The sequence below is a fragment of the Nannospalax galili genome, unplaced genomic scaffold, assembly GCF_000622305.1.
Source record: "Nannospalax galili isolate Female #2095 unplaced genomic scaffold, S.galili_v1.0 scaffold454, whole genome shotgun sequence".
Taxonomy (NCBI): domain Eukaryota; kingdom Metazoa; phylum Chordata; class Mammalia; order Rodentia; family Spalacidae; genus Nannospalax; species Nannospalax galili.
This window is the reverse complement of record NW_008334929.1, coordinates 1,124,936-1,145,892: the sequence shown is the minus strand read 5'-3', so window position 1 is coordinate 1,145,892 and position 20,957 is coordinate 1,124,936. Positions and strand designations below refer to the sequence as shown.

General features: G+C 37.4%; 1 protein-coding gene across 1 annotated transcript in view; it reads left to right on the top strand.

Annotated features, from left to right (window-relative positions):
* The first annotated feature begins 2,963 nt into the window (after positions 1 to 2,963).
* Syt10 (synaptotagmin 10) overlaps positions 2,964 to 20,957 on the top strand; it is a 56,998-nt gene continuing 39,004 nt past the window's right edge. The window contains exons 1-2 of the mRNA XM_017797290.1: positions 2,964 to 3,315; positions 17,782 to 18,349. Of these exons, the coding sequence (XP_017652779.1) occupies positions 3,104 to 3,315; positions 17,782 to 18,349 (780 nt within the window). The 5' untranslated portion in view covers positions 2,964 to 3,103. The remainder of the gene's footprint in view (positions 3,316 to 17,781; positions 18,350 to 20,957) is intronic.

Genomic DNA, 20,957 nt, shown 5'->3' with positions numbered 1-20,957 from the left:
TGGTTCTATAGGTGCTAAGCTTAGCCAGACATATTCAGTTAGTATCAATGCTTAATTCCAAGGAATTGTGACATGCTATGTCTACAATGGTATCTAAAGGAAATTGGGATTATTCAATATTTGTATATGGGGATTACCATAAGAAAATATCCCAGAGTGAATGGCTTCAGAGCAGGAACTTGCTTCCTAACAGTCCCCGTGTCTGGAGTGTGAGGTCACGGTGTTGGTAGGGTCGAACTCTGAGGGTGTTCTCCTTGGCTTGTCCAGCCATTATTTTCCCTGAATCTTTGTGTGGTTATTCCTCTATGTGCCTCCTCTCTTAATATAAGCCATGAGTATCAAGGATTAAGACCATATCATATAATTTTTCACTTTAATTGCTAAAAGTTATTTTCTAAATATAGTTATATTCTGAAATACTGTTTATACTTCCAAATGTAAATTTAGATAGGATAGGACAGGAGACAGACACAATTCAGTCTATGACATATTCCTAACATTTTTACTTACAACAAATGAAGGAAATTGGGTTTATATTTGATATTGAGGCTAAACAAATTTGTAATAGAAAAGTATAAGGTTAATCAAATCTAGAAAAATTGTCCTTTATTAAGAATCTAGTTAGCTTTCAAATTTTTATAATGCTGTAATGCCATGAGCCTAACTTTGGTCATTTTAGAGGGATGGAAATGGGTAATGGAAGATAATTGTTACTGGGTTAGACTTTACTTTTTCAAAGACCTACAAAAAATTAGTAAGATAAGTTTCCAACATACTTAATTCTCAGTTCTCCTAATACTTACATCTTGTATCCAAATTGTGCATTTGTTAAAATTCATATATTGGCATTGGTACATTAACTCAAGTCCATACCTTTATTTAAATTCCCCAGCCCTTAGCTAATTACCTTTTTCTGTTCCAGGATCCCAGCTAAGACCACATACTACGTTTAGTGGTTAAGTCTCCTTAGATGCTCCTTGACTGGGACAGTCTCTCAAAACTTTTGGTGACCTTGGTGAACTTGAGGCATACTGGTCAGGTATTTTTAGAGTGTCTCTTTCTTGGAACATGCCTGATTTTTTTTTTCAAATCATAATTAGACTCAGGCTGTGGGTCTGGGACACGAAGACCACAGAAGTAAAGTGCTGTTTTCATAGCATTGTATCAAGGGTGCCTCCTGTGACCACAGGCCATCACTGTCACTGTTGACCTTTATTGCCTTCTTTGTCAGTAGTACTCTCTGAGAAAAAGTCACTGTGCCTGTGTGCAGCCCACACTTATGACATGAGTGCTCATGCCTTCGCTCCTAGACACCATACACTTAAATTGTTTAGAATTCTTCTAAAGGAAGATTTATTGCTCTTCCTACATTTGCTTCTTGATTCAGTCTTAACTTTTTAACTATTTCTTTAAAACATTTCACAACATGTTAATATGTTAATAAGAATATTTTAAAAATCTGGATAACAATTTGTCTTAATATATTCAGATTGATATGGCAAAATATAAACTAGGTAGCATATAAACAACAGAAATTTATATCTCATAGTCTGAAGGATGGGAAAGGAAGTTCCAGATTTAGGGCCTAGTGAGAGCCTGTTTTTGTTTTCTGTTACCATAACCAAACACCTGAGGTGGAGTAATTTATGAAGGTGAGAGGTTCACTGTGACTCACCATTCTGGAGACTAGTAAGTCCATCTGGCAAGAACTTTTTGTTGCTTCAACTCATGACAGAAATTTGAAGAGGCAAACCACAAGGGGAGCCTTGTTTTATAACAGTCAACTCTCATGCACTAGTCCAATCCCCGAAGGGCTGGAGCCCATGTACCGTGGTAGGACTACTCCTGAGGGCTCTGCCTTCCCACAAACACTTTCCACAAGCTCCTGTCTCCTAACACCATCATTGATTGACTAAAGCTCTACTGTATGCATTGGAGAGGATACTCTAAACTGTAGTTGAGCCTTCTTCCTGGCTCGTTGGGTCACTTGTGGTCTCATGTGGTCGAAGGATTGAAGGGCTCCTTTGGACCTGTCTTAAAGACCACTATGATGGCAATCAGGAAGACTCCATCTCCATGACCGAGTCACTTGTTAGAGGTTATGTCTTCTGTGTGTTCAGCACTTTTACATTGCTGTCAACATGATTTCTGCAAGAACAACTTCAAGAGAGGACGGTACGTGGGGTTCAGTTCATCATGGTGCAGCAGAAAACAGAGAAGGGAATTCCAGGCCCCAGTTGATTTCTCTTTCTTTCCCTTTTATTCAGCTAGGCCCCTAGCCAGTGGGTTAATGGCATCTACATTCAAGGCAGGTCTCTTTCCCTCAGTCCTGTCTGGAAACTCTGTAGTTACCGTCATGCCCTGAGGTATGTATGCCTTACCATCTCCTAGGTGGTAGTAAATACAGGCAACCTAATCGTGTGTTAACCATTACATCCTATTTCCTTGGGAGATAGGGCTTCAACATAGGAATTTTAGAACACAAATATTCAGATCATAGCAGAATTCATTAATTAAATCAGGACTTAAAAAGGGCATACATACAAAATTATTAGAAAATGGAGTTTGAAAACATAACTAAGAATGTCCCCATAGCACTCTGTTATTCTCACAGCACAGAAAGACCACACAAGCATTTAAAGCTGTGCTCTGCCCAGACAAGGGAAGGGTGATAATCAGAGGAAAGATGAAGCAAACAGCATTCTTTCTCATGTACAGCTTCAGAGCTGAACTTTCTGGCTTGGTAGCAGGGACCGTGCAGGGTAACAATCATGGCTTGCAAACTCTTGAGTCCCTTGTGGTGAGCTTAGATACCATACACATGTGTCTTGTGTTTTCTGCATCCAACTGACAAGTTTTCCTGGGATAAAACTTTCCGAATATCTACTCTTATCATTTCTGCCATCATTTCTCTTTGTATGACATTAGTATTTGTTTTTGTTGTGATTTTTCCCTAGATATCTCTGTCAGCCTGTTAGCAGTTATTGTCAGCTTCTGCGGCCTGGCCTTGCTGGTTGTCTCACTTTTTGTCTTCTGGAAGTTGTGCTGGCCATGCTGGAAGAGCAAACTTGTGGCTCCCCATGTCAGTCCCCTTCCACAAAGCATGTCAAGTGCTCCAACTGAAGTTTTTGATACTGAAGAGAAGAAAGAAGTTGAAGAAAATGGAAAAGCGGCACCCAAAACTATTGAGCCCGCAATAAAAATCAGCCACACTTCCCCCGATATCCCCACAGAAGTACAAACTGCTTTAAAAGAACACTTAATCAAACATGCTCGTGTGCAAAGACAAACCACTGAGCCTACGTCTTCATCCCGGTAAGGAAGGATCGTGTGTGTAAAGCTGGGGTGTGAGTTCAGAAAGGTGAGAACACAGAACGAGTCTCAGAGAGAAACATTGAGGGCGAAGACGGGGATTGGTGCTTGAAAAGGGCTTGACAGAATTTGAGGTCACATCAGTTCTTTAATTCTTTTCCTTGAAATATTGATCACTGCGACTTGCAGTTTTCCAGTTTCAGTTAGTTAAGCAATCAATAGCAAGCATCCATTCAAAATGCACATCACAGACACACAAGCACAAAACCCAGAGGTCATCTAGCAGTTCGCAATCCACCTAACCTGCAAACAGAAAATTTACACTGTTCATTTGAGCTCGTATAAATGGAACTTTTATGTCTGGCATTTCCACAAGTGCCTAGGATCGTAAGAGGGGTGTGTACTTCTCACTGAGCTGTATTCTAGAATAATTGTCACCCCTGAGGTAAGGAATTTCAGGGCTCCTATTGAGTTATTCTGAGAAATTTTCTAACCAGTAGCATTTATGGTTAATTTTTCTTGTGATTTTTATGCAGTGGAACCCAGTAAATGTTCATTTTAATTATGGATATTTTATTATAAAGTAATTAGATCATCTATAAATGGGGGGTGGGGTTTAGAGCTTGCTACTTTTCTAAAACACTGACCCCACTGTGTGTATCTCTGTGTGTGCAAAATTGCTTTACAATGACAACATGTGGCTCCTTGATTATCACTGTTGCTATCCCTGAAAACACAAAGTATGTTTTAAAAACAGTAGATTACTCTATCAACCAGGAACACGTCCTGAGACTCCGGTGGATGCCTAGAAGTGCCGAGTTCTATGAACATGTTTTCCCGTGTACATACACCTGTGGTGAAGTTTAACTGGTAAATCAGTCATAGTAAGAGATGAGAAATAATGACTAATAATGAAACAGTGGTAATTATTAAAACTGTGTGAATGTGGTTCTTTGACTGAAGACATCGTGCTGTGCTGTGACCCCTTTCTTCTTCAGTACCACTCCTGCAGTGATACTGCCCACATGATATGATGAAGGATGTGGGCACTGGGGAGCAGCACTAGGATCCTACATCAGAATTATCTGAGCATAGGCATGGTGATGCTGGACAGTGGATTTGATAACCAAGATCGCATTCATATGACTAAGAGGGACAACATGAACTGTGTGGATATGCTGGACAGGAGAGGAGCCATGCTCCCAGGGAAACAGAGCAAAATGAGCAAGATTTCCTCACATTACTCAGAACGATGTGCAATTTAAAATTTGTGATGGTTTTATTTCAGGAATTTCCCATTACTTTCCAGACGTCAGTTGACAACTAGTAACCAAGACAGCAGTCGACCAAAACCAGAAATCATGAGACAGGATAAGAGAGACTATTGTCCTAATAACAACTATGAATAAATGTCAGCATAGTGTTCAGAGTTGATAAGTACACACCTCACATAACAAAATACAATTGATGAAGACAACTGAGGCAATCTATGCATTTCAGAGGCATCATAAAAGCAAATTTCTATCTCCAAAATACTGTCTTTGGAATATAAAGAGACTAATATCCGCTAGTAAAGGGAGAATGAAAGACTGTCTACAAAAGACTAGAGAGATGGTTCAGTGGTTAAGAGCACTGACTGCTCTTGCAGAAGACCCAGGTTCAGTTCCCAGCACCCACATGGCAGCTAATAACCATCTATAACTCTGGTTCCAGGGGATCTGATGCTGTCGTCTGGCCTTATTGGGCTTTGCACACATGGGTGTACATGCAGGCAAAACATTCATGCACATAATATAAAAATTAAAATTTTTTTAAAAAAAAGACTATGCTGAAAATCCTTGTGAAGGCTTTGGATGCAGAATGGGCCTCTTGCAATCAAAGGACAGCATTTTTTCCTTGGATTAAATGTAATTATATGAAAAAAAAGAAAAAATAGTTATGTCAGAAAACCTTTTTCTCTTGATCTTAGAAAACGTAAAAATATATTTTATGCATCTGGTGTTTTCTAAGAGAAAAAGTATAGTACAAATTAATGATTTGCTTAGAACGTTAACTGTCATTTCATCTGCCTCTTAGAATTTCCTTGCTTGTATGGGTGGTTAGGGAAGGAAACCCCCTCCCCCCCACCACACACACACCCGCACTTTAGTCATGCCTCCTGCTGAGCCTTCAGTAACATGCATAAAGTAAGTATTATTAACTGTCTCCATTAGTTGTGAGTTCATCAAAGCCCAGAGAGATTCAATATTTTGCCTTAAGTAATGCTGGCAGGAATGAGACTTCAGATTTATTCAGACTGATGGAACATTTCAAGTTTAAAAGACAATGAAATGTGAGCTTTAAACAACTAAAACTTGGAGTTATAAAGTCAGCCAAGGACAAGCAATTTGGAGTTGAAAAATGAAGGCATCTTCTTGCTTTTCCTACTCAGTTAAAGAACTGAAATCAGGGGTGGCTACTGTGAATGATTCCAATCTGCTTGGTGTGGAGATGAATTCCCTGTAGAAATCTGATACTCCTAATTCTCAACAGTTGTTGTGCATGTTGGCTACTTCATCATGCTATAAATACCTTTGCATGGAAAGGAAAAGCAGTCCCTTGTCCAAGGGAATGGAGAGTACACTGTAACAAAGGAGCTGGTTCAGCTAAATGAGGACTTTCCCTGAGGTGTGACAAACTCAGCTCTGCATGCACACTCACGCAAACACATCTAAAATGAACTTTTTCTGCCTGCACCTCATCAATTCCCACTCTGCTCTGCTGCTGGTACTCTTGTCTCCTTGGCTCAGACAAGAGATGACATCATGCTCTTTGCAAGTTTTATTTATCCCTCTCTCTCTGAATTAACATTCCTGTAAGTCTAGAAGTTAGCAGTCTGGTTGGATACTGCCACAGCTTCGGATATCTCATCTCCATTTTCAAATAACATGGACATTTGACCTCCTCAGACTGCCAGACAAATGGACTACCTGGTGGGCATTCAAGTATTTCTTCATTACTAATATTCTTCAAATGTCCATTTTGATTGATTTTTTTTTTCATTCTCTCAAAACTCTTACTCAACATATACTTACTTCTGGACATAGCCAATGAATTCTGCACTCAAACTACTTGAAAACTGTGAGGATATGTAAAGAAATGCAATTGCCTAAATCGAAGGCATTTTATATTAAGTTCAATATGAGTACTATGCATATCAGCTGTGTAGTGAAGAATGCAAAATTCAAAGCATACAGAGATTCCAGCTGAGTCACAGAGATGTGAGGAAAGGAAAGGAATGTGAGGAAAGGAAATTAGGAGCGATATACTTAAAAGAGGGAGTGTATCACTGATGGAGACATTTAAACATTTATGTGCAAACTGACAAATTACAAAGTAATGCTAAGAAAAGAGCAGATGGGGTGGAGAGAAGTGGCTCAGCAATTATGAGCACTGGCTGCTCTTGCAGAGGACCTGGGTTCAGTTCCCAGCACCCACAACAGTGGCTAACAACTATCTGTAACTCTAGTCCAGGGGATATGATGCCCTCTTCTGGTCTCTACAGGCATTGTACACACATGGTACACTTACATGCATGCAGGCAAAACACTCATGCATGTAAATAAAAATAAAAATAGAAAAACAGCGTGCAGCAGTTAAGAGCACTGGATACTGTTGTAGAAGACTGGAGTTCGAATCTAGCACCCACATGGTGGCTAACAGCCATCTGTAACTCCAGTTCCAGGGGGATCCAAAGGTCTCTTCTGTCTTCTGCAGGCACACACATGAAAGCAATACATTCATACACATAAATAAAATTAAAAAAATATTTCTTAAAAAATATAGAAAAACAAAAAAGACTTCATTTTATTATAAAAAGAAAAAAAGAGCAGGTAAAGTTCTGGGACCAAAAAATAGTTTGGTGGAAGAATGATTAAAGTCGGTTGGAATAAAGTGTAAAGATGGCTTAAAATCATGGCTAAGATGTTCAAACTCTGTCCTTTCCAAAATATTTGCAGCAGAACTTGAATAAATATATAATAATAAATATTTCCAAAATATTTACAGCAGTCACTTGAAACAATAGGATCATCCTGAATTTCAACCTTTTATCCTACCTGATACCGTCACCAATCTTCTAAACTTGGCAACTGTTTATGGGAAAAACTGTAAGATAACGTGTATTTTGAAACTAATACAGTAAAGTTTGTAAAGTAAATAAAGCTCCTTACCAAAAATTATTTAAGTAATAATTTAATAATCCTATGTCTAGTTGACACTTTTAGAAGCCTGATGTTGTCCGCTGTTATAGTCTGCCTATAACAAGTTTCTCGATGCCTCTGCCTGTACAGTTCTGTGTGTGCTCCTGAAGGATTCACTTCTATGCTGCTCTTAGTAATTAGACAAAGTACTACAGAAACTCAGCATCAATGTTTTAAATTCAGAAGTTAATAAATGAGTTCAGCGGCCATATCTTGCCAGCACAAATGATCTTTCATAACTGCACAGTAAGAAGGTACCTTCCCTAAGCTGCCTGAAGACCCTGAGTTCTTTGCCTGTGTTTACTCATTCTTTCCTTGTCTAAATGACGACATTTTATCTAAGCGTTTTACTGAAATATACCTGAATTTACTTTTCTCCCCAGTCATAAGCTGTTTTTCCTGTTATTTAAAGCTACGGCTATAATCTAGCATTTATAGTTTCTTATTACTGAGCTTCTGTCAGTTGCTAAACTAAATGCCTGATTCCCAACTACAACGGAGTGTAACCTACTTTTGTGCCTTCCTATTTTCCAGCACCGTATAGGCGTGTAGCAATTGTCCAGAGAATGTTTTTGATTGATGGATTATTGTTCCATTTCTCTTTGCTATTAAAGACATCAGGTGGCGAGGTGCACTGTACTCATGTTAGAAGATTAATGATGATAAATCCACAGAATGAGTATGAAAACCAGTTTTCAGTGCATTCATTAGTGATGCAAGATGAAATGAATAGTCACTGACAAAATAGTTTGTTGAAGATGGAGAGTGATATAGGTTTGTCACTCTCTGAGCATTCTGAGCACCCGCAGAAAATGATTAGAGAAAATAATGAGAGATCCAACCTAACACGAACAAAGCAGGAAAGCGTGCATAGGAAAAATCCTGACGAAGTTATGATGGAATTACAACATTTACAGTTGTCTATTTGGTGGCTAAAAAGGTGATTCTAAAAATAATCATGCACTCAATGCTCCTTGTTATAAGGAAAATGGAAAATTATGTAAGATACGAGCAGGCCTGTATAATTTTATTTACTGTAAGATTTTTTTTCAAAATTAAATTTCTCTCAAAGAATAGCAAAAATTGAAATTATTCATTCCAAGCCACTGTAAAGAATAGAAAACAAGATGTTACAGAAAAAGGAACATTTGGAGAATATGTAGCTAGGTAGGGTCTCAAGACAAATGTTTGCTCAGAACAATGGATGGAGCTGAGATAAATTGCCTTGAAATGAAACTTCCTAAATATGCTTTTGGTAAAAGAAACTCATTTGATGTATGGACTTTCTTCTTTACTCAAAAGGCTTGACTCCTTGGATCAAGACTAAACACAAAGCCTTTAAAGCACACTCAGAGTTGAAGAATCTGTTTTCTGGCTGTAGTAAATAGTATTTTCTCCACATAAGCACTAACTGTGAGTGGGATGGCTGCGTTTTCTTTACAACATAGATAATTCCTGGAAAGTTTGATGTATTAGTCCAGGAATCCAGACGTAAACTATTTTCATAAACAGGCATTTCAGTAGTTCTCTATGTTTATAATTATATGCATAAAAATAGTGTTTTTATAACATAATGAAGATCATGGTTTAATAAAAGGCTGAAAAATGACACAGGTCTGGAAACAGGTCATTTCAATACATTAGTGTGGCGAAAGGTAGAAGGTCAGCCCAGCCAAAGGACTACAAGTATTTTTCTTCAAAACCTAACCAAACTCACCAGGAGATAGGCTTATGATTGCCAGAAACATGCTCCTAAGTGAGAGAAAACCTAAACTGGCATGCCAAGTACAGACATTTAAGGCCAAAATGCATAGGATCAGAAGAACTTTTAACTTCCTAGAAATGCTATTAGCTAAGTCTTAGATTTGTTATTTTGGTCATGTTTAATGGAATTTTTTAAGGTTTAGGACTATATTCTGTGTTTATGTACTATAAAATAGCACATGTCTTGGTTTCTTTTCCTGTTGCTGTGATAAAATATCTTGATAAAAGCAACAGAAAGAGTACTTCAGTTCACAGTTCAAGGGCACAGTCCATCATGGTTTAGACTTTATACAGTCCAACACGCAAGGCCAGAGAATAGTGCCACCCACTCACCTTTTGTGTGAATTCTCTCACCGTAATTAACCTAATCAGTGCTCCCTGGCAGCATGCCCAGAGGATACGTAACCCCTCACAGGTATGCCTTGATGCTTGTCTCCTAGGTGATTCCAGATCCAGTCAAGTTGACCTCCATAACCATCACAACTCCACCTGATACCCAAACACACCACTTTTAAGCACAAACCCCCCACCCCTTATCTCCAGAGGCTCATGAGTATTATATAATGTAAAAAGCATTCATTGTAATATCAAAAGTCCTGGAAGTTATTGACAGTTCCAACACTTTTAAAAGACCAAAGTCAATTAACTATGAGTTCTTATAAAATGAAAAAGTTACATATTTCCAACATAAAATGGCACAGAGTAAGCATTCCTGTTCTAAAAGAGATGAGTCAGAACACAGCAAGGAAAGACTGGACCAAAGCAAGACTGAAACCCTAGGTGATATACACCACATCAGCATCTGGGGCCTGTGATATCATCAACTAGGCTCCTAAGGGATTAGGTGGCTCTAACCATCCAGCTCTGAGGCCTTTAGCATACACCTCTCACTTGAATAAGCGCTGCTCTATGCACGCAGTCTTCCCTGGGGATGCCTTGTGGTTCTGCCATATCCGGTATCCTCAGGTCTCCATTGCAACTTAGACTTCACCTTCATAGCTTCCTGAAATAGCCAGTTAGCTCCTTACAGAGAATTTGGGCCCTGCCACACATTGTCTGGTTTCAGTTGCTCTCTGAAACCATGGTGCAAGACTCCATGATCCCCTTCGGTCTTGCAGAACCATGGAAATAATACTGCCAACTTCTGCTGCCAGCTTGAGATGCAGGATGACTTCCTTATAGCACAGCTGTATCGGTTTCAGTATGCTGATCCTGGATAAACACTTTCCTAGGCAATTGCTTGGGAGGAGCATGAAATCCCTTTAGTTTAGACTTTGTTCCTTCCAATGATTTTTCATCTAAATAAGATGAAGCCTCTGATGCATGAGATTTTACTCTCAAAATGCATTTCCTATTGTCCAGGGAAGCCCAGGAGTTTTCTCTTTGGTGATACTCACTGGTAACACCATTGCTTTCTCAGAACCAGGAATAATGCTCTCATGACTTGACAGTTTCTACACCAAACAAATCAGTCCATTATCTTTAAATTTAACTTCACTCAAGTTCTCAGGACATGGGCAGAATAAAACTAGATTCTTGGCCAAAATACCAGCCAAATGCCTCTTAATGCAGTTCCTGATACAGTCCTTCCTCCCCTCTGAAACCTCATGAGCTGAGTCTGAATTGTCTGCATTTCTTTCAGTATTCTTGTCTTCAAAGCTCCCATCAGAAAGGCCTATTAAGCTTTGCTTCCTACGTGATAGGGCTTTTCTAACCCAAACTTCCAGACTCTTCCACATTCTAGCCACAAACCAGTTCCAAACTCCTAGAAAACACAGACCTTCTAGGCAGAGAAGTCAAGGCAGAAAAACTCAAAGTAGCTTCCCAAATCACATCCACGATCAGGAAGCAAGCAGTGATGAATACTTGTGCTCAGCTCATTTTTATACAGTCCAAGATTCAAACCCAGAGAACGGTGCTGCCTACCTTTAGTGTGTAGCTCTTCCTTCTCAATTAGCCTAATCTGTGTAGTCCTTCACAGGCATTCCTAGAAGCTAAATATTCCCTCACTGCTGTGTCTCAAGGTTTATCTCCTAAGCGAATCCAGGTCCTATCAAGTTAACCATTAACTATGTTCACAGAATTTTATTTATAGACCAAGTAGTTGCAACCTAGTTACTTCACATCCATTCCTGCAACTGTATGTTAGATTAAAGTCAGTTGCATATTATTTCATTATATGTTTACTTTTTTAGATGGATAAGGTCAAAGCAAGTATTTTGAGGGTAAATACATTTTATTTATTGTTATTAAGAGCAAATTGTGTTAAATTCTTGGTGAAAAATAAAGGAAAATTACTTAAGAGGATGTTAAACTTTGCATTAGATAATTGAGACTAAAACCAATTGTTTTTCTAGTTCTTGTTGATATTAGGGTGTTAATATCATATGCCTAAAGTTTTCATAGGAAAAAAATTAGTCAATTCAACAGTATTTATTAAACACTTTTCTTTGGTTTTTTTAGAATAGGTTCTCTCTTTTGCCCCAACTGATCTGGAACTTGCTATGTAGACCAGGCTGATCTCAGTCTCACAGGAGATCCACCTGCCTCTGCTTCCCAAGGGCTGAGATCAAAGATGTGTGACACCACTCCCAGCTACTAGGATTTTTTTTTTTTACATCTGATGTGTACTGGGCTTTTCCTCTTAATAGTATAAGAATAGACTGGAAGTTTTATAATTGGAGTAGTGGTATGACTTGTTTCCAAAGGATTACTGTTTTTTGTTTGTTTGTTTTTACGGAGTAGACATTGAGGAAGTCACAAGGATAGAAGCAGAAACAACACTGAAGGAGAATACCAAGCCAGCAACTGTGTTTAAGACCTAGGAAATGATAATCAGTGTGGCTAGAACAGACTAGATTCTTCTTTTAAGGAGAAGAGCAGAATGTCTTTTCAAGTCACCTGGAGCATGGGAGTTAAAATGGAGGGATCAGCATGATGGCTTCAAGGTTTGGGCCTGAAGATCTGGAACAACAGATTTGAGGCAATACTAAATTTAAAGATTCTGTTAGTGCCTTGAATAGTGTATGCTCAGATATTTCTGTAATGGGAAACTCTTGTCCATAAAACAAAGAAAATAAACAAAAAAACAAAGAATGAAAACTTTCTTGACCAGGAACTTAGTCTTAATTATTTGTGTCTCTGTCTCTTAAAAAATGGGGTATAATTTTAGTATGTCTTGATAGCTTACAATGCAAATCTCAAATAAAAAGTTGTTAGTTCCTATTAAACATCTAGTAAGAAAGCAGAATGCTGCTAAAGATACTTTTGCTCATCATCTCTGATTTGCCCAGAATGTATAAGGCTAACTTTTCAGATGATAGAGATGATGCAAAGGGCAGGAGGATACAGACTTCCTACTTAGTAAAGAACTGCTGGATCTTAAGAAAAGGATAGTAAAAGGGCCTCTCTGGTATGGGGTGGGATAGCACATACACAGGGATGGCTCTGCATTTACCATCTCTGCCTGCCCAATCAGGACATGCCATTTGACTTGTCAAACCACAGAGCTCATCATGATTCTTGCTTAAGATCCTTATGTCATGAATTCTAACACCAATAACTAATAGCAATATGAAAAATTAGTTTCCATGGCCAACTCTGATATTGCTTTGTCATCAGAGAAACTATGAAACACTGTTCAGAGATGAGGAAGTCTCAGACAAGTCGAAGATTACGCAGTTCCTGTCCCTGTTAGACAGCTGAGGCCAATTGCGGTCCAGTTACTCTTCCCAACATGCCTGGATGGTGCTGTCTAAGATTTGAAGATGAGTGGAATTAGTTGTAAGTGAAATGGTTTGCACTTAGATTTCTTGAACATTTGTTAGCCACTAATCACTGTCAACCCAAGACAGAAAAAAGGGGGCAGGGGAGAAGATGTGTGTTGTCATGGCAATAGTTCAACATTGTAGTAATTAAAGCTTTTCTTAACTGACTAGCTAAATTGTGACTTAGAAAGTGCACCGTTTACCCTATAATTAGGACACTGGCTACAAGAACAGAAGTGTCACTACATTTTTATCTCAGCTAGAAGAGGCACTATACCGTTGATTTCATTAGAAGCTTTATGGTTGTGCACACTATATTCAGAGGCATAAATGAGATATTTCTGAGCTTTGAGGGAAGGACAGAGGATTAAATTATATTTGAGAGCCTGACTGTGAAATCAGGAAATAAACCTATAAAGTTAAGGAATTAACTTCTTAGAGGTCATGCTCATGAGAATTATAATTGTTGGATAAGCAAAAGTGATTTTAACAGGAATATTTTAATATTTAATGACCCTTCCCAACTAGCTTGGGCCTGACCCTATTGTGTAATGGTCAGTTAGCACTCTGTATTTAAATTGGAAACCTGATTATACTAGGCCATGTTAGTGCTTCACAACAATATCACAATCTGCATGAATTTTTACCATTATTTTCTTTATAAATTCTCCCTGATCTTACCCTGAATCTAATTTAGACTTCTGATTCTTTAAGTTAGATTCAAGGTCAAAATTCATTTCATGGCATCTCTAATGAATTATAATGGGGAAGGTGTAAGGGAACAGACAGATCATGATTTATAGTCTTGAAGTTTTAGTAAAGGCTTTGTATGTATTCAATACAGAAATTGAAATACTGAGTTTCAAATTAAGCATACTTTTAATTACTACATAGTTCCATCACATGAGATTAAAGTTTGCCAATGTATTTCTTGGTATAGAAATAATTTTTCAATTATGGTCAAGTTGTTAACTTAATCCTTGTTAATATAATATAGTATAAATTGTTGCAATATTTTGTTGCTATTTTCAAAAATGTCATTTCTTACAAAATGTGTAATAACAACTTGATAGGAATTTTTTACACTACATTTAACGATAATCTGGCTTACAAATTAAGCATCCTGTTTCCTTTCTATTTTGGTAACTATTCAAAAAAATTTGAAAAACAGCTGTTAAAATATGTCTTAAACTACAAGTAAGCTTTGAATTTTACATTATATAAATATCTTATACATAATGCTTATGTGAATACACATGAACGAATTTTGGTTAATATGAACAATTTCATGATATGAATAATTTTAAGTATTTTATATGGTTCCTTAATAGAACAATTACTTTTCTTGGTTTTTTTGAGACAGAGTCTCCCTGTAGCCACGGTTGGCCTGGAACTCATTATGTAGACCAGACTGACCTTGATCTCACAGAGATCTACCTGCCTCTGCCTCCTGAGGACTGGGATAAAAGGTGTGTGCCACCACACCCTTCTCTAGAACAGATTAGCTTTTTTAATATATTTTATTATTTTTTATTTATGTGCATGAGTATATTGCTTGCACATATGTAAGTGTACCCATGTCATGCAATGCCAGCGGAGGTCAGAAAAGGGCATTGGATTCCCCTGGAACTGGAGTTACAGACTGGAGTTATTAGCTACCATGTGGGTGCTAAGAATCGAACCCAGGTCCTCTACAAAAGCAGTCAATGCTCTTAATGGCTGAGCCATCTCTCCAGCCAAAGAACAGATTATTTTTTACATAAATTAAATATATGTGGTAATTATGGATGTGCAAGTGTAACATGTTCGCTGAGGCTTTGCCCATTAGACCTAGACTCCTCCAGATTGTGGCACCTGTGTTACCTGTCTGAGCCTCAAAGTTCTCAGTAGGAAAATGGAAAACTTAAAGACAAGCATTTCACAGAGTAAGTGAATATTTGCACCTGTATTCACTGTATCATAAGTGCTCATGATGTTGGACTTTATTACAAATCGTGAAGAGCAAAGGACACTTTAATTTTTTATTTAAAAATTTTATTTATTATTTTTATTTTATGTGTATGAGTGTATTGCCTGCATGTATGTGAGTGCACCCGTGTCATGCAATGCCATGGAGGTCAGAAGACGGCTTCGGATTTCCCTGGAACTGGAGTGAAGGACGGTTTGTAGCCACCATGTGGGTGCTGGGAATCAAATCCGGGTCCTCTGCAAGAGCAGTCAGTGCTCTTAACTGCTAAGCTATCTCTCCAGCCCCTGCACATTTTAATTTTTATTGCAAAAATGTAATAGTATGCGTTTATTTTATTCCCATTTTATTAGTCCATTATCCTAGATTGCTACTTGATATTAGTTTTTCCCATTCTAATTCTTGAAATTTGTAGCTCCAATCTGATAATGGAACGATTTTTTTTTCTGTGTTTTTTTCATCTGCGTGAGACAACATACTATTTTTCTGCTAACATTAGGCAGAATGATGAAGGACATGCTCCTACCACACTGCACTGTTTCCTCCACCTGGCCAGTTTATATCTTAATTTACATTGTGGATATTAAACTACAGTTCATTTCTTTCTTTCCTTTTTCTATTTGAGAAATCTGTGACTACTACAGTTGTGGACAGAGTTGCTAATTCTCTTACAACTAATTTTGGCTTATCTTACTCATCTTTGTAAAGGGAGCTTTATAAAATTTCTTTAAGTGCAACTCAGCATTTTTATGGAACTGTTTTTATTGTTCAATATTACCATCTAACTAACCACCTAGTCCAACTACTAATTAGTTGATTAAATGTAAGGGAATAGCTACAGTTACCTTGGATTATAACTCTGATTGTGACAAATCTCACTATTAATATGCATAATATCATGATTAATAATTATATCATTTGACCCATAAAATTGCAAAGAACCATTCTAGAATGACAGAGAATCATATAAATTAAGATTAGAAATGCCTGATACTTTGACACCTTGAGACAAAAGTCCCTTTGTCTGACCTTTGCTTTGTACTTCCACTTTGGGGATGCTCACCACCTTGCTGAGTAGCTCCATGTGCTTTTCAGCATTCCACTACATTAAGCTGAAATCCACCATCTACTACTTCCCATAAATGCACATTCTGTCCTGGTCACTCTTCAGACATAGAAGGCAGCCAGCCATGAGCCTATCCTTGCTTCACCACTGATGGTCTCCTTTCTAAGTCAAATGTCCTCTCTTCTGGATGTTCACAAAATTTGTATTAATCTTTCGGAATTCAATCCTTGGAAATCAAATATCATTGTAGCTGTGTTAGTGATGTCAAAGGTGTAGATTTGATGCAACAGTCAACAGACCTGAGCAGAGGATTTTGAAGTGCAAGCCCTGTTGGTATATAGAATGGCTAGTAATTGAAGGACACTGAAGAGAAAGCAAAGCAGACAGGTGATAAGTGTCTAGGGCTGGGAGCAACAGAAATGGAATGGAACTGATAGTTATAGGAGGTGTTTAAAAGGACACAGCAAAAAAAAAAAGGGCACAGCAACAGGATTCAGAAAATAGAGTAATCTCATGAAAGAAGGAAAGATGACTCAAAGCATACTGCATGGCTCTAAGCATAAGCACCTTGAAAGATGTTAGCACTGAGATTCCATGAGAAAGAACTGCTCTGAGAGCAAAATGGAGAAATGGTGAATTTCCTTGAGTTTGGGAAGGAGAGTCAGGACATCTATTTAGAAATATTGAAGATTTAGAGATCTGTGCCTAGAACTTTGTGTAGCTAGGGCATATCTGAGCAACTGTCAGACCTAGCCATTAATTACAGTTTAGAATCTGATTCATCTGATGGAGACTGAAGACAGGCGGGAACCAAAGATCTGAAATGAAATGAAGCCAGCAGGGACCTCATAGATTGGCCTAGATGCTGGAAGTCAGAGAGGCCGTATCCGAGAGATGGTCTCAATTCAAGTTACTCTTCAGTGACATTAGTGTGACTTCACATTAATATTCTGGAACTGTTGATGGGATAAATAATGGGTATGAGATATTCAGTTTAAAGTTTAAAACTTGGTTATTTGTCACAAAATATTAACTTGTCCATTCTGTTTCATCCTTGGGGCTTCTGAAGCCCACACCACATCAAATAAAGGGAAATATACTTTCTTGGTCTGATTATCACAACTCTATTGACTTTAAAAGTAAATATTCATTTAGTTAAGTATGAGAAATGACTGATGTACAAGAAAATGTGTGAATATGTATTTTTAAGTTTAATACTGGAGTTACTAAAATGTGAAATTTAAGTATTCAGATATAAAAGGCCACCCAAGTGAGTAACTTCTTCCAGTATTCACGTCCAGATGTGCCAGATGACGGATACAGGCATGATTCTGGGGGAATATTGAACTTTGTTGGTAATCCCGTTTCTCACAATGGTATTTAAGCATATGCTTATGACTGAGGAAAGTACAGTCTCTTACAATGCACATCTATCAGTTATTTGTAAGATTTTAGATTCTTTTCTTTGTTTTTTCTGAGTTTCCAAAAGTAGCTCTTTTCATTGTGAGAGGCTAGGTTAATACAGACATAGGTACAGTCAGTCACGTGGCATTGGCATCCTTTCCTGATCCTGGAGGGTGGGGAGGATGTGTGCATGCAGCTTTATAACTACCATCAGAAATGGCTGACCTGAACGATTTTGTGTATATGTGTGTGTGTGTACAGCCACAATTCCTTCAGGAGACATCTACCAAGACAAATGAATGTTTCCAGTGTTGATTTTAGCATGGGCACTGAACCTGTCTTACAAAGAGGAGAAACTACAACCAGCATTGGGCGGATAAAGCCAGAGCTCTACAAGCAGAAGTCAGTTGACTCCGAGGGTAACAGAGAAGATGATGTCAAAATCTGTGGGAAGCTTCACTTTACCCTGCAGTATGATTATGAAAATGAACTTCTAGTTATTAAAATCATCAAAGCCTTAGATCTCCCTGCTAAAGATTTCACAGGAACTTCTGATCCTTACGTCAAGATGTATCTTCTTCCAGACAGGAAAAAGAAATTTCAGACGCGTGTACACAGGAAGACTCTGAATCCGCTATTTGACGAAACATTTCAGTTTCCAGTAGCATACGACCAACTAAGCAACCGGAAACTACATTTCAGTGTATATGATTTTGACAGGTTTTCTAGACATGACATGATTGGGGAAGTGATTCTTGATAATTTGTTTGAAGTCTCTGATCTCTCCAGAGAAGCCACGGTGTGGAAAGACATTCATTGCGCAACCACAGTAAGTCATAATTGCACCAACTTTTTTTTTTATCTCTGATGATGTTTAAGAACAATTTCACCAAGATTATTAGAATAGATTCTGTAGAATTATAGAATTTAAATTTGAAAAATCTGAAAGTTTGTATTTGATTACAGGGTATTGTAATTTGGACACCTATATAACATTAGCAATGATGTAAACCATGAAGCATTTTCTACGCATTACTTCAAATAGTAGACTTTTTCTGCTATAAAATATCTATGTGTAGCCTCTTCCCAGCACCAATTTCATCATGGGTAATGTTGACTTTCATTATTTGGAATAATCTTGTTTGACAGATCAGACCTCAAAGGTACTTGGATGCAGTTTTGTTTGATCTAAAACAGCCCATAATTTCAGAAGATTTCATGGAATATGCACAGTTACAGTGCATGTAGTGCTGAAGGGTCAAGAAATAATATTTAACATTTCATAAAATATTTATATTAAAATACTTAATATTTCATATTGGATTTTTCATGATATGTATTTTTAACTATGAAATAATAGCAATTATAGAATTAAAAATCTGGAAAACAATAACAATAAAATTAAGTAATCAACAATGCTACAGTGGCACAAATGGTTTGAGATACTGCTTTCCAATTTTTGTTATGAATAGATTAAAATAATTGTGATTACACTAAATTTAAATTTTTCACAGTGATTTTATTTCATGCTACATTTGTTTTACTTCATGATCTTTATTATATTTAAATATTTAATTATGAGTGTGCATGTGTTTGTGTGTATGCATGTGTGTGTGTGTGTGTGTGTGTATGATGGGTGATACACATGCCATGACTTACACATGTGAAGGTCAGAGGACAACTTTGTGGAGCAGGTTCTCTCCTTCCACCTTTACCTGGGTTCTGGAAATTGAACATTGAGCCCCAGGTTTGCACAGCAAGTGCATTTACCACTGAGCCATCTTGCTGGCCCTATAATACATGACTTTCAAATATTTTATCCATTTACCTAATCATTTTCTTGCTACATATTTAAATAAGGCATAAATTTTGTTATACTAAAATTGTTTTTGCAAATATACTTTAATTTGAGATTGTCTGCCATAGAATTTTGGAAGTATAATTAGAGAATTGATTTCTTTTGCAAGATTACTAACCTGTTTGATTTATTACTTTTAAAGTGAGAACATTTAAGTTCAAACCATCAAATTGTCTTCACATGTTTATCATCTTTTGTTAAAATTTTACAAAACTTTGGTGTTTAAAATGCTGAAGTTGAATAGAAACAAGAGTTTATTTTAAAAAGAAAAGTCATTTTTTAATTCAAAATACTTTCTTATGTATTTCCCTTTATTAATATTTCCTTGCAACAGTAGTTAGAATTATTGTGCTGTTATTATAAATTATGTAGATAGTGTAATTAGAGGAGCTGTTTTGCCCATTTGATTTTGTCACAACAACATTTCAGTTATCGAGGGTTTTCCCATGGCCCATCTTTTGGTATTTTTTAGGACACAACATGGAGATTTAAACTGAATCCAGTTTTACAGACACATGAAGGTCTTTAACGTTTACATTTTTAAAATTTTATTGATGGTATTCTTATATGAAAAATATGATGACGATGATTTTTACTGTCTTTAAAACTATGACATTCAGAATCCCACAAACGAAGATAGCGACGGTGGAGCTTTGGTTGGTAGCCAGGCCCCTGGCTCCTCAGCCCACTACTACTGCCTCCTTCTTGCTTAGCAAGTCTTTACTGAGAGCCAACTGTTTGAGGACAGCTGTTAGTATTAGGACTGAAACAGCCCATTTCTAAACAGAAACTGTCATTTATGTGCAATGGTGAGGGATCTGTAAGTGAAATCTAAAAATTAGTATCATTTCCAGAAGCATGCCTGGCCGTGGAATTTTTTGTTATTAAGTTTTTGTATCCAAGCAGGTCCTTAGAAAAAGTAGGCTTTGCTTGTGGACACTGGGTTTTGACTGCTCATAATACAGATTTTTGGTAAATATTAAAGCATTCTTTTATTTTCAATTCTCCCATCTACCTCATATATTAACTTTCTATTTTTGATGTAAAATTTCCTTCAAATCGAATGTCTCATAACAACAGAAACATGGAAATGAGACATGTGTTCCTTTTTGGAAGCCATTGGTGAGGGCCCAATGCCCTGGCTGTCTCCACCGTAGAAGCCACAGTCAATTCCTCAGTTTAACACACAGCCTTTCTGTGTCCAGGTGTGTAATACTAACCACATCTGCAAAGCCCACGTCCATAGAGTAACACAGCAAAGACTTCCAGGAGTCAAGGTCTAGCCACTTTTCGGGGTATCTTCATTCTGCTTGCCCCTCACACAGCTTCATTTTAATATTCTGAGTGTCAAAAGAAGCAGGAAGAAAGCAAATTATTCCAGGAAAAAAAATGATATTTTCCTTTAACTGGAGCATTTAGCTATGCATTGTTGCTGGTGGTTTCTATGTTGGGAACAAAATTATGAAATCCAAATTTTTAGACTATTTGACCAAAATTCATCACATATTTAGTTCAAACTTCTGTTCAACTTTTGGAAAATTATTATATAATTTTTTATTTGGGTTTACTTTCCTCCTCC